The sequence below is a fragment of the Natrix helvetica genome, assembly GCF_964273705.1.
Source record: "Natrix helvetica genome assembly, chromosome: 3".
Taxonomy (NCBI): Eukaryota; Metazoa; Chordata; class Lepidosauria; order Squamata; family Natricidae; genus Natrix; species Natrix helvetica.
This window is the reverse complement of record NC_138549.1, coordinates 171,503,229-171,517,063: the sequence shown is the minus strand read 5'-3', so window position 1 is coordinate 171,517,063 and position 13,835 is coordinate 171,503,229. Positions and strand designations below refer to the sequence as shown.

General features: G+C 46.5%; 1 protein-coding gene across 1 annotated transcript in view; it reads left to right on the top strand.

The window, feature by feature from the left end:
• The window catches only part of MYT1 (myelin transcription factor 1), a gene marked incomplete at its 3' end in the record, with an annotated part of 110,578 nt that overhangs the window by 62,861 nt on the left and 33,882 nt on the right, over positions 1 to 13,835 (top strand). Inside the window, exons 14-15 of the mRNA XM_081949694.1 lie at positions 12,299 to 12,361; positions 12,702 to 12,770. Coding sequence (XP_081805820.1) covers positions 12,299 to 12,361; positions 12,702 to 12,770 — 132 coding nt within the window. The remainder of the gene's footprint in view (positions 1 to 12,298; positions 12,362 to 12,701; positions 12,771 to 13,835) is intronic.

Below are 13,835 nucleotides of genomic sequence, written 5' to 3'. Positions count from 1 at the left end.
CCGCCGGCCCCCACCCTTTGGTCTCTGCCTCCCAGCAGTTTGCCTCCTTGCAGCAAACAGCCTGTTTCAGCTTCAGCTTCAGCACAACTTGATTAGCACAAGCAGCTGATTGTCAGTTGGATTGGCCTCCCAACCATCAGCTGTTTCAAGCTGCAGGGATTGCCATTGCCTATTGCTGCCTCTGCAGGCCCCATTTTCGGCCTCCGTGCACCCCATTTTCCACCCATTCTGATCCATGCCACCCGGAACGGCTGGAAAAAGGGTGCGCAGAGGCCAAAAATGGGTCGTGCTGAGGCTGAAAATGGGGCACACGGAGGTGGTAATAGGCCCTGCAGCCTGAAACAGCTGATCATGGGGAGGCCGATTGAACCAACAATCAGCTGCCTGTGCTAATCAGGCTGTGCTGAAATTGAAACTGAAACACGCTGTTTGCTATAAGGAGGCTAATTGCTGGGAGGCAGAGGCAGATTTTTTTCCCTTGTGCTAAAGAGGCTAAACTGAAACTGAAACAAGCTGCTTGCTGTTTTCTGCAAGGAGGCATATTGCTGGGAGGCAGAGGCAGGTTTTTTTTCTTGTTTTCCTCCCCAAAAGCTAGGTGCTTCTTATACTTCAGAGCATTTTATACTCCGAAAAATACGGTACTATACAGCATTAAAAAATATTTCAGATATGAAAATCTATTCTCAGTCAACCAATTTGACCTACCATCTCTCTGCTGTAGTATAAAGCAGTTAACAGGTGATCCCAAAACAAAGGTAGATTTCAACAATCATTGTTCTATTAGCGATCTGTTATTGCATTCCACTAAGGGAAGGTCCATAAACAGCTTCTAATCTACCATAAACCTATTGCAATAGGACCCCCCCCCTCCATCTCTCTCTAGCTTGCTTTCATTTGGATTCCTGCATTTAGCAAGGGGTGGACTCCATCCAAGAGATCCTATCTACCGTCGGCTTCTGTGATGCAATTCTGTGAAAGAAAATAGAACTTTGCGGGATGAACGTGGGAAGGAGTCTTTAAGACATTCAAAGTTCAAAATTCATGTTAGAAAGTATGAAAGAGCCAAAATTATTGACATTGCAATACCTGGTTATGCACGGATTGAAGATAAACAGCAAGAAAAAATCACAAAATACCGGGACTTGCAAATTGAGGTTGAGCGACTGTGGAAAAAGAAATCATGTGTTGTCCCAATTGTAATTGGAGCCCTTGGAGCAATATTTGGAAATTCTAAATTTACCTGACTTGAACATTCTGACTCTACAAAAAACCACCCTACTTGGAACAATTTATATCTTCCGACATTACCTTAACAGTTCCTAGGTCCTTGGTTAGGACTCGAGCTGTTGAGCTACCAACCAGCCCCAAAGGCTGTGAATCTCACCAAAGATTAATCAAATAATAATAATAATAATAATAATAATAATAATAATAATAATAATAATAGTAGTAGTAGTAGTAGTAGTAGTAATAGTAATAGTAATAGTAATAGTAGTAATAATAGTAATAATAGTAATAATAGTAATAATAGTAATAATAATGACAACAACAACAACAAAGACGACGTTACAACGTCCTAGGCCCCTGGGTGGGGCCCGACTAGTAATCAATGCCAAATCCGGCGAAACAACTGGCCACTGTGATACAATTGTATAATAATAATAATAATAATAATAATAATAATAATAATAATAATAATAATAATAATAATAATAATAATAATAATAAATGTATCAAAAATGACTTTCTGCATCAGAAAGATGCAACTAAAGGAACAATACCTGAAAACTACAGACCAATAACATGCTTGCCAACAACCTTCAAATTACTCACAGGCATTATTGCAGATAACATTATGGATTATTTGGAAACAAACAACAGCTTGCCAGTAGAGCAGAAAGGCAACAAAAGAAGGAGCAGGGGCACAAAAGAACAGCTCCTAATTAATAAAATGATATTAGAAAATTGTAAGAACAGAAAAACGAACTTGAATACGGTCTGGATTGATTACAAAAAGGCATTCGACTCATTGCCACATAGTTGGATCATAAAATGCTTAGAAACAACTGGCATTAGTAAAAATATTATATCCTTCACTGAAAAGGCGATGAAACAATGGAGAACTGAGTTGGCAGTAGGGAATGAGAACTACGGAATGGTTAATATCAGGCGAGGAATTTTCCAGGGTGATTCACTTTCACCTCTTCTCTTCATCATCGCGATGATCCCACTATCAGTAATCTTTAAAAAAATGAAATTAGGCTACCAAACAGCCAAAGAAGCTGAAAAAATTTTGCATTTATTATATATGGATGATTTGAAACTCTATGGAAAGTCAGAAATAGAAATCCAATCATTGACAAACACAGTCCGAGTATTCAGCACCGATATTTCAATGCAGTTTGGCATGGAAAAATGCGCCACTGTATCCATAAAAAGGGGCAAAATCACTACATATGAGGGAATTAAAATGCCCAATGGCCAACTAATTAAATGCAACGAAAATGAAGCCTACAAATACTTAGGCATTTTGCAGTTGGATAACATCAAACATGGAGAAGTAAAAACTATTGTCAGGGGAGAGTACACCAACAGAGTTAGGAAAATTTTGAAATCTAAATTGAATGGTGGTAATACAATCACGGCCATAAACACCTGGGCAATACCAGTTATAAGATACACAGCTGGTATAGTTAACTGGACACAAGCTGATTTGGACATTTTGGACCGAAAAACCAGGAAACTAATGACAATGCACTACAGTTTACATCCACGTGGTGATATTGATAGACTATACCTACCCCGGAAATCAGGTGGCAGAGGATTATTACAAGTGAAGCAAATAGTTGAAGAAGAAAAACATGCACTGGCTGATTATTTAAAAGAAAGTCAAGAACATCTATTAATCGAAGTAAAGAACAAAAATCTATTGAAGGCCCAACAGACGAAACAAGAATACAGAAAAGATATGATAAAATTAAGAATGGAGAGTTGGCAGAACAAAGCATTGCATGGCCAATTTCTGGAAAACATAAAAGATAAAGTGGACAGTGAAAAACCTTGGTTATGGTTAACAGCAGGTACATTAAAGAAAGAAACAGAGTCACTAATCCTGGCTGCGCAAGAACAAGCTATCCACACAAATGCCATTAAGGCCAAAATCGAAAAATCCTCTGATGATGCCAAATGCAGACTTTGCAAAGAAGTTGATGAAACTGTTGACCACATACTCAGCTGCTGTAAAAAAATCGCGCAGACTGACTATAAAATGCGGCACAATTCAGTGGCACAAATGATCCACTGGAATTTGTGCAAAAATTATAATATTAAAACAGCAACAAACTGGTGGGAACATAAGCCTGAAAAAGTCGTTGAGGGTCAGATGGTCAAGATCTTGTGGGATTTTCGCATACAAACGGATAAAATACTGGCTCATAATACACCAGACATCACACTGGTTGAGAAAAATAAGGTTACAATCATAGACATTGCAATACCAGGTGATAGCAGGGTCGCCGAGAAGGAATATGAAAAAATCGAGAAATACCAGGACTTAAAAATCGAAATCCAACGATTATGGCACAAACCAGCAGTGGTAATTCCAGTGGTAATCGGCACACTGGGTGCTATTCCAAAAGCACTGGAATTACATTTAAAACAGTTAAAAATTGACAAAATCACCATCAGTCAAATGCAAAAGGCCGCACTGCTTGGATTCGCACACATATTATGAAAATACGTTACGACGTCCTAGGCCCCTGGGTGGGGCCCGACTAGTAATCAATGCCAAATCCGGCGAAACAACTGGCCGCTGTGATACAATTCTGTTGATGCAATAATAATAATAATAATAATAATAATAATAATAATAATAATAATAATAATAATAATAATAATAAATGTATCAAAAATGACTAGCATTGATGATGTTGCCTAATTGGGTAATGAAATGTCTGCAAGAAAACAACCAAGTTCAGAGAGAATCAAAGACCTACAGTTGTCGTCGTCGTCCTCCTCCTCCTCTCCACAAACCCCACTCCCTTTTAGATTGATGATATTGCCTAGTTGGGTAATGAAATGTCTGCAAGAAAACAACTCAGCTCAGAGAGCATCAAGGACCCCACAGTCCTCATCTTCTTCTCCTCCTCCTCCTCTACCACCACCATCACCACCACTTCCTCCTCTCCATAAACTCCACTCCCTTCTAGCATTGATGATGTTGCCTAGTTGGGTAATGAAACATCTTGCATTTGCAACAAAACAACCCAGCACCAAGGACCCCTCCCCTTTATGGAGGAGGAGGAGCTTCCGGAGGGAATGGCGGTCGGCTTGTGAGCTCTGCATGTTTGCGGGAGGGCCTCCCTAATGGGAGGGGTGCTGCCGGCCCTCTGTTCCATCTTGAGGGTCGGAATTTCGTTGACAACCACCCTGGCTTCGCCCTGGCTTTGGGCTGGATCACCAGGGTGGTCGGAGAGCCAGACGGTGAGGCAGAAACGCGCTAGCTAGTTGGTGCTGGGGCTGGGGCTGGCGATTGCCGGCTCGTGTGCTCGTGTGCGGAACGGAAGAAATGGAGCGGAATGGAGCGGTGCGGAGGCAGCCGGAGGAGGAAAGGAATCCAATCCATGCAGCCCAGGCAGCAGAGGTTTGGACAACGGCGGTGGTGGAGGTGGTTAAAGATGCCGAACGCCAGACCTTTTGGCCACCATAAATCCCGGACCAGCGGGGGGCTGCGAGAGGTGAGAATGAGGCACTTTCTGGGCACCAAAGAACGCTAGCAGACCAGCGGAGACTGCAGGGAAGCTCAGGAAAGCCGAGACCGCCCTGCGGTCTCAGAAACAACAACCCTGGGCAGCTAGGCTGCCGAGGAGACAAATGGCCACTCATGTCTGAGACTGGATAGAGACGCTTGGAAGACTGGTGGCCATTTGTTGAAGGTCTGACTTTTTACCCTCTCACCCTTGCTGACAACTTTCCTTCCTCTATTCACCAAGGCTTACCTTAACGCCCTGCTACAAACTGCTCCTTAGTGCCACCGTGTTACAAACTGCTCCCCAGTTCCCCCTTGAGGCTCCACTTGTAGACCATTCTGGCTAGCCTGCTAGCTCACCAACCTACCCTTTCCATCCAGGGTAAGGATAACCACCATCTACATACCCCTTTTTTGGGGGAACCCTGGCTCACGAACAAACTTATGATTTTAACAACAGCACCGGAAAATGAGCTCGCCCCTATGACTACCTATGAACTCTATATATTCCAGGTCAGACCTACTACTACTGCGAGAGTCCCCCCTCTCGCAGGTATGGCCCTCAGACCTTTCAAGGTCCCACCTTGATGACGGGTTTGTTAACCCAGAGAGGTGGAGGAAACGGAAATTAAGGGGGTTTTTAATTAATCATTTTTAACAGTTTTAAGGGGTTCCAGGGTAGGGGGGAAGGGGATTCAGGCCAGGAGGGAAAGTAGAGCCAGGCAAATAGGTGTGGTCGGGAGGGGAGGGAGCGGAGTGGGGGAGGAGAGTGATAATAGCATTCCAGTACAGGGCTCTGTTATACCAACGGTCGTGGGGAGGGGTGGGTGCGAGGACAGACTAAGAACCTGCAGTCGGTTGGGAGACCGTGGTTGTTGGTTACACCCGGTCGCTTGTACCAACCCCCGCACGCTAGGTGGCCAGGATCTACAGAGCCAGGGCCTTAGGCTGATGTTATGCAATGCGAGGTCCGCTGTTAACAAGGCCCCCCTCATTAATGACCTGATTTTGGAGGGGGAGCCGGACCTCGCAGGAATAACAGAGACCTGGTTGGGCCACGAGGGAGGTGTACCCCTCGTGGACATGTGCCCACCAGGTTATCGTGCATTCCACCAGCCACGGGCCCAGGGTAGGGGCGGTGGGGTAGCGGTAATTATCCGGGAAGACCTGGAGCCGAGAGAGTTCACTGTGCCACAGACATCCGGGTGTGAATCCCTTGTCGTGAGATGGGGCCCAGGGAGACAGTTGGGCCTGCTGATTGTATACCTGGCTCCTCGCTATACATCAGCGGCCCTGCCTGAGCTCCTCGAGCTGATCGCAACGATGGCAGTTGAGACCCCCAAACTTTTGGTCATGGGGACTTCAACTTGCCATCGGTGGGAGAAGCATCTGAGGTGGTTCAGGAGTTCATGGCTTCCATGACAGCCATGGACCTGACTCAGTTAATTCAGGGTCCCACACACGAGGGAGGTCACACGCTGGATCTTGTTTTTGTCTCTGACCAGTGGACGAGTGATCTGGGAATAGGGGACATAGCTATTACTCCCCTGTCATGGTCAGACCACTCACTTCTCCGACTTGACTTCCCTGGTGCTACCCCCCACCGCGGGGAGGCGGAACCGGAATGTCCTAGATGGTTCCGCCCCAGGCGCCTGATGGAACCAGAAAGGTTCCAGACGGAGCTTGGGCCACCTCCTGTAGACCTGACCCGCCCCCGGATAGAGGACCTAGTAGCCGCCTGGAATAATGCGGCTGCCGGGGCCTTAGACCGGGTGGCGCCTTTGCGGCCTCTCCTGCGGCAACGAACCACCCTGGCCCCTTGGTTCACCGAGGAGCTAAGGGTGATGAAACGCCACAAGAGATGCCTAGAGAGCCGATGGAGATCCTCCCGTTCCGAACTTGACCGAACACAGGTACGAACCTACTTAAGGACATACCTTGTGGCAATAAGAGCGGCCAAACGTCGACATTGTGCCGCCCTTATTGCGTCCGCAGATAACCGCCCTGCCGCCGTGTTTCGGGTGACCCGCTCTCTTCTTTCGCAGAGACCGCGGGAAGCTCCTTTACAGGGCAGGGCAGAGGAATTTGGGAAATATCTGCAGGATAAAATCGCTCAAATCTGGAGGGAATGGGTCCCACTCAGTGGGCTAGGAGGGATGCCCCAGGCGAGTCTTGAGAGACCATTCTGGGAGGAGTTTGACTCGGTTGCCATCGAGGATTTGGACAGGTTACGCGGGCGACTACGAGCCACCACATGTTCATTGGACCCGTGTCCCTCCTGGCTTGTACTGGCATCCTGGGAGGTTACACGAGACTGGCTCTTGGTGCTAGTGAACGCTTCATTGGGCGAGGGGTTCTTACCGGCCGCCTTGAAAGAGGCGGTTGTGAGACCCTTACTCAAGAAGCCTTCCCTGGACCCAACGGAGCTAGCCAATTACCGTCCTGTCTCCAACCTTCCTTTTTTAGCAAAGGTTGTAGAGAGTGTGGTGGCCCAACAGTTCCCACGTCACCTGGAGGAGAATGATTATCTAGACCCACGCCAGTCCGGCTTCCGACAGCACAGAGACGGCCTTGGTCGCGTTGGTAGATGATCTCTGGAGGGCCAGGGATAGGGGTTGTTCCTCTATCCTGGTCCTATTAGATCTCTCAGCAGCTTTTGATACCATCGACCATGGTATCCTCCTGCACCGGCTGGAGGGGCTGGGGGTAAGGGGCACCGTTCTACGGTGGTTCTGCTCCTACCTCTCCGACCGGACGCAGTGTGTGTTGGCAGGGGAGCAGAGGTCGACCCTGAGGCCTCTCACTTGTGGGGTGCCGCAGGGGTCGGTCCTCTCGCCTCTCCTGTTCAACACATATATGAAACCGCTGGGTGAGATCATCCGTGGTTTTGGGGTGGGATATCATCTGTACGCTGATGATACACAGCTGTACATCCCCACCCTGAACCACCCCAACGAGGCCGTTGAAATGATGTCCCAGTGTTTGGAAGCCGTACGGGTCTGGATGGGTGACAACCGACTCAAACTCAACCCCTCCAAGACGGAGTGGCTGTGGCTTCCGGCCCCCCGGTTCAACCAGCTAATTCCAACACTGGCCATTGGGGGCGAGCAACTGGCCCCCATGGAACGGGCGCGCAATTTGGGCGTCCTCCTGGATGCCCGGCTGTCCATGGATGACCATGTGGCAGCCGTGGTGAGGGGGGCATTCCACCAGGTTCGCCTGGTGCACCAATTGCGCCCCCTATTGGACCGGGATGCCCTTCGCACAGTCACTCACGCGCTGGTGACGTCCCGCCTAGACTACTGTAATGCTCTCTACATGGGGCTTCCCTTGAGATGCACTCGAAGACTGCAGCTGGTTCAGAACGCGGCCGCGCGGGTGATTATGGGGAGTACGAGATACTCCCATATAACACCTCTCCTGCGCGAGCTGCACTGGCTTCCTGTGGTCTATCGGGTGCGTTTCAAGGTATTGATTACCATCTTCAAAGCGCTCCATGGCACAGGACCTAGCTACATGCGGGATCGCATCCTGCCCCATACATCCCTACGACCAATCCGCTCTCACAGAGAGGGACTTCTCCGGGTGCCGTCCACTAAGCAGTGCCAGAGGGCGGCGCCCAGGAGTAAGGCCTTCTCTGTGATGGGCCCAGCCCTCTGGAATGACCTCCCCCCAGATATTAGGATTACCACCGACCTCCGCTCCTTCCGTTCAAAACTCAAGACCCACCTTTTTCAACTAGCAGGCCTGGCTCAACCATAGCTCCATTTTATTCCTCCTGGCAATTTTTAAACTTGTAATTTCTATTGGGGTTTTAATTTAACTTATTTTAATATTTCTATGTTATTATAATATTGTATTGTGTTTTATACCTCCTCCTTACAATGTGTAGTTTTATAATATGTGTTTTTATTTATTGTACGCCGCCCCGAGTCCCTTTGTGGAGAGGGAGCGGCTAACAAATTTAATAAAATAAATAAAATAAATAAAATTATATTTAAAAGCAAAAAAAAAAAAAACTCAAACAGATTTCCATGAATTGCTAATCCCTTTTTTTTCTGCCGTCAGTTTTCTCAGTTTCTGCATTAAAAATCCCGCCCAAGATTCATTCATATTTCATACAGGAAGGATTTTATTTAACCCAAAAGCTGTTGATATGAAGAGCCATTCCATATGGTCTCTTGAAGCTTTGCTACGATTTGAGAATGTGCAGTGGGGGAGAATGGAGAAGCCATCCCCCCTCCTCCCCCCCCAATCTGAACATCTGATTGAAGTGGTGATAAATGCATTTTATTTACATTCGTGCTGGAATGTTTGGGGATGCCGTGGGAGCAAAAAACAACTTTTTGCGAAACAGATTGCTTCGCTTCCTTGTTTGCACACTGTCACACAACATTCCCTGAAAAGCTACCCTTTCCAAAATGTCCCCCCCACCCTCTTCGTAACATCCTTGGCGAGGGGCATTTCTCCTTGCCCGGCCATGGTGGAAGGTTGTGGGAGGGGGTTGGTGTAAAAAATTGTGAGACAGAAGGATGAACCAGCATCTGTGGCTGTCAGATTCCCAAGGGTTGCTGAGTCTTTGAAATTCATATTGGGAGGTGTGATTTTTTTTTTTCCAAATGGAAAAGGGGAGTGGTATGTGTGTGTAGTGCAATGGATGGGATGTGTCTATCGGAATAAATACACAACAAATGGTAAAGTAAAAATCATCAGCAGATTCCTTTGTTTTAACTCCTAGGAATGTTGAAAAGGGGAGAAAAAAGGATAAGTGTTTATATTTGCAGGAACGCTTTGATCGGCAATGTTTCCCTGTTGTGGTTGTGTATCCTCTTAAAAACCAATCTTTTTTTCTTTGAAATTTACTCGACTCATCGGGCCTCACAACTTCTAATATTCTAGGAAACTCAGTTAATCGTTCAGTGGATTTAGCTGCTTAACTACAATATTAAAGTGGATGGCATGATTCTCATCTTTCAAATTAAAAAGTTGACCGGCCTGAGAGAAACGAATGCTACAAGACTCGAGATGTTCAAATCTTTTTGGAACATTTATTTGGTTTAAAGAAGATTTCCAGTTGCTTAACTGGGGATCTCATAGCCAAATCTGATAGCAGAAGAGCTTAAAAAAATAATAATGACAGGTTAACGGAATCCAGTGGTTGAGTTTGTATAACATTGTCTGTGACAAACAGGCTCAGTGGTTAAGACGCTGAGCTTGTCGATCAGAGAGGTCGGCAGTTCAGCGGTTCGAATCCCTAGCGCCGCGTAATGGAGTGAGCTCCCGTGACTTGTCCCAGCTTCTGCCAACCTAGCAGTTCGAAAGCACGTAAAAAATGCAAGTAGAAAAATAGGGACCACCTTTGGTGGGAAGGGAACAACGTTCCATGCGCCTTCGGCGTTTAGTCATGCCAGCCACATGACCATGGAGACGTCTTCGGACAGCGCTGGCTCTTTGGCTTTGAAACGGAGATGAGCACCGCCCCCTAGAGTCGGGAACGACTAGCACATTTGTGCAAGGGGAACCTTTACCTTTACCTATGACAAATAAATAAACTATAGTTTAATGAGAAGTTATGGTTCATGCAAGATGATAAAATATAGAATCATAGAACTGGAAGGGACCTTGGAGGTCTTCTAGTGCAACCTCCTGTCCAAGCCAGGAATCCTTATACCATCCCAGACAATCTTTTCTTGAAGACCTCTAGTGATGGGAGCATTCACAACTTCTGAAGGCAAGTTGATCCACTGATTAATGGTTCTAACTGTCAGGAAATTCCTCCTTACTTCTAGGTCGGTTCTCTCCTTGATTAGTTTCCATCCATTGCTTCTTATCTTGCCTTCAGGTGTTTGGGTGAATAAGTCAAACCCCCCCCCCTCTTCCCTGTGACAGCCCTTCCAGAATTGCAAGATGCAATCATGTCACCCCCTAAGACTTCTGTCCATTAGGCTAAACATACCTAGTTGACTTCATTGAATGGTTTAGCCTCCGGGTCTCTTATCATCTTTGTTGGTCTTGCCATCTCTAGATTTCTGAGTTAGAACGGGGGGGGGGGGGGGGGGTCAAAGTCGATTTCATTGAGGGCTGTATCAGGGTTGTGTTTGACCTGGGGGGGGAGGTGGGTGTGACCAAGGTGGGCATGGCCAGCTTGACATCACTCGAGTCGGGGTCGCCTATGGCATCCCAAGCACTCTGCCAACAAAAGCAGGCTCCCAAGTTCTGTTTTAGACTGCAACAGCCTCCTGCAGCCTCTGCCAGTGAAAACGGAGCTCGTAAGGGCTGTGCGTAGCCCCTCCGAACCCCATTCCTTGCTGGCAGAGGGTTGCAGGAGACCATCACAGCAGAAAATGGAACTTGGGAGCCCGTTTTTGCTGGCAGAGCGCTTGGGCCACCACAGGATTAGACCCCCGACACGAGTGACATCATGTTGTCCATGCTCACCCTGGCCATGCCCACCCCCACAGGTCAAACATAAACCTGATGTGGCCCTCAATGCAATCGAGTTTGACACCTCTGGTTTATAAGAATTTCATCTGGTTAGTAGGTCTTGTGACGTAGAGATCATGTCATTTGAGGATCCCAATAGGCCAGGGTCTTGTGATGGGTCAGATATGGGTGTGTGAAGTGGTGGGAAGGTTACATCAGTCTTTAGGAGGTGAAGTGCTGGGGTGGGGGGCTTAATCTCTATCTCTATATATACCACTCATGCATCATCACAAAATCTCCAGAACCGTAAAGCCTACAAACTTGAAATTCGGCATGTATGTTCCTCTTAGCTTCTAGGTGCTCACTAAGAAAGGATTTTTCAAAATGACCATCAGATCATTAGTATTTATTATATTATTATTAACATGCTCTGATGCTGGGGAGTTAGACGTTCTACTCCCTCTGCCCACCTGAAAAGAACTCTGTTCCAACTGCCACTTGGGCATGGGCGTGGCCAGCGCGTGACTCATCCGGCCTGCGGGATGGGAGTTTAGACATTCTACTCGCCCTCCCCACCTGAAAAACGTTCTGATGCTAAGGAGTTAGACTGAGGGAGAGAAGGGGATAAGATAGGAGAGGCTTCTGTGGGGCAAGCCTGAGGGAGAGAAGGGGATAGGAGAGGATCGATGGGGCCAGCCTGAGGGAAAGAAGGGGCGAGGAGACGTCGATCGTAATTACTCATTAATTTTCAACCTGTAAGTGTCGATTTATTAAGCCCGATCGCATAGTTCCATAGCAGAGCATGGATATCCAGCTAGTAAGGATATAGTGTTGCTCCCCACGAGATGCCAAATGTAGCTTTAGAATGCTACTCAGCACCCTAAAGAAGGTAATTAGACACCTAAAGCCCCCTAAAGCTCTTTGATAATTCCCCCTTCCCCGAATTTCTAGGAGAGAGAGAGAGAGAGAGAGAGAGAGAGAGAGAGAGAGAGAGAGAGAGAGATTATCTTCTCCTTTTTTTCTATTTTTAGATTATTATTATTTTTTCACATATGCACAAATCTTACTGGTTTCTTTATATTTTTTGGCCACTCACGTTTTCTTTTCCCCATAATTATTTTCGTTCAGTTGCCCTACCCCCGGCTGTGATGGCAGCGGACACATCACGGGAAATTATGCTTCTCACCGCAGGTTAGTTGACCTTACTCTTTTCGGATTGTGACCGTCTCTTTAAAAAAAAAATCTTTTCTATTTTTTTTAATTTATTTTTTTAAATGATAAGTGTGGATTCTTTGGTTCTATTCCAGGGATGGGCAACTATAGCAATTTTAATGGCTGATGGACTTCAATTCCCAGAATTCCTGAGCCAGCCATGATGGCTGGCTCAGGAATTCTGGGAGTTGAAGTCCCCCGGTGATAAAAGTTGTTCTAATTGCTCGCCCTTCTTCTATTCCCTCTTCCCCTGGCTTTGATCTTCCCAACTTTTTTTTTTTTTTTAGCTTACCCAAATATTCCATCTCTTCTTTTTCAGCCTTTCTGGTTGTCCTCTTGCTGACAAGAGTCTCAGAAACCTCATGGCTGCCCACTCTGCTGACCTCAAGTATGTTTGCGCTCAAGTCTTGTTTCTTTTTTTTCCCCCTATTCCTCTCGCTTCTTATTCTTTGGCTTGCAATTTCCCTTGAAAGTCGAAATCTGCCTGGGAGCTGACTTTCGATACCCGTTCACAACGTGTTACAGGTAGTCCTCGACTTACAACCGTCCGTTCAGCGACCAAAGTTGCAACAGCAGTGCAAAAAAAAGGGGGGGGCTTCTGACCGTTTTTTCCATTTACGACCGTCCCCACGTTCGTGTGATAAAAATTCGGACGCTTGGCAACTGACTCTTATTTACGACGGTTGCAGTGTCCCCGGGGTCATGGAATCCCCTTTTGCGACCTTCCAATCAGCAAAATCAATGGGGAAGAAAGATTCACTCAACTGCAGTGAGTCACTTAGCGACTGTGGCAAGAAAGGTGGTAAAAATGGGGCAACGCTCACTTAACAGCTTAGCCACGGAAACTTTGCACTCCGTTGTGGTCATAAGTCAAAGACTACCTGTATTGGATTGGGAAGGGACACACAGGCGTTGGATGACAGTAGGAAAAAGTGCTCTGGAATTTTTATACATTCACCCTGATTTATATCTATATCTATATTTGAATCTCAGGCAGATTTTGATGGATCATCCCTGACTTATGCAATCCTATTTTTCCCCAAAAACCTCTTAATGATTTTCTACTTAAATAATGCAATGTCAGCAGTCATTCTTCTGTCTAATAGCACTGGTTTTGTTAGCAGAGTTGATAATTTATGGACCGCAAACTATCATCATCGTCTTTTAATGACCCCGTAATTCCTTGCGGAGTGGATTCTGGGTAACTGAATGGAGTTGAGCTTTTACTGGCTGGATGCCCTTCCTGTCACCAATGCGGAGTTTTGTTCAGCAGATATATTCTCATGGGGCCCAGAGAGAGAAATAACCGCCTCTACCTAGGATCGAACTCACAGCCTCCTGATTTGTGAGGCGAGAGCTCTACCTCTAGGCCACCGCACCTCTCTTAGACCACAAACCGTGAAGACAGCAAAATGCCTGGCCTACAACAGAAAAAAATGTCCAAAGTTTTTCA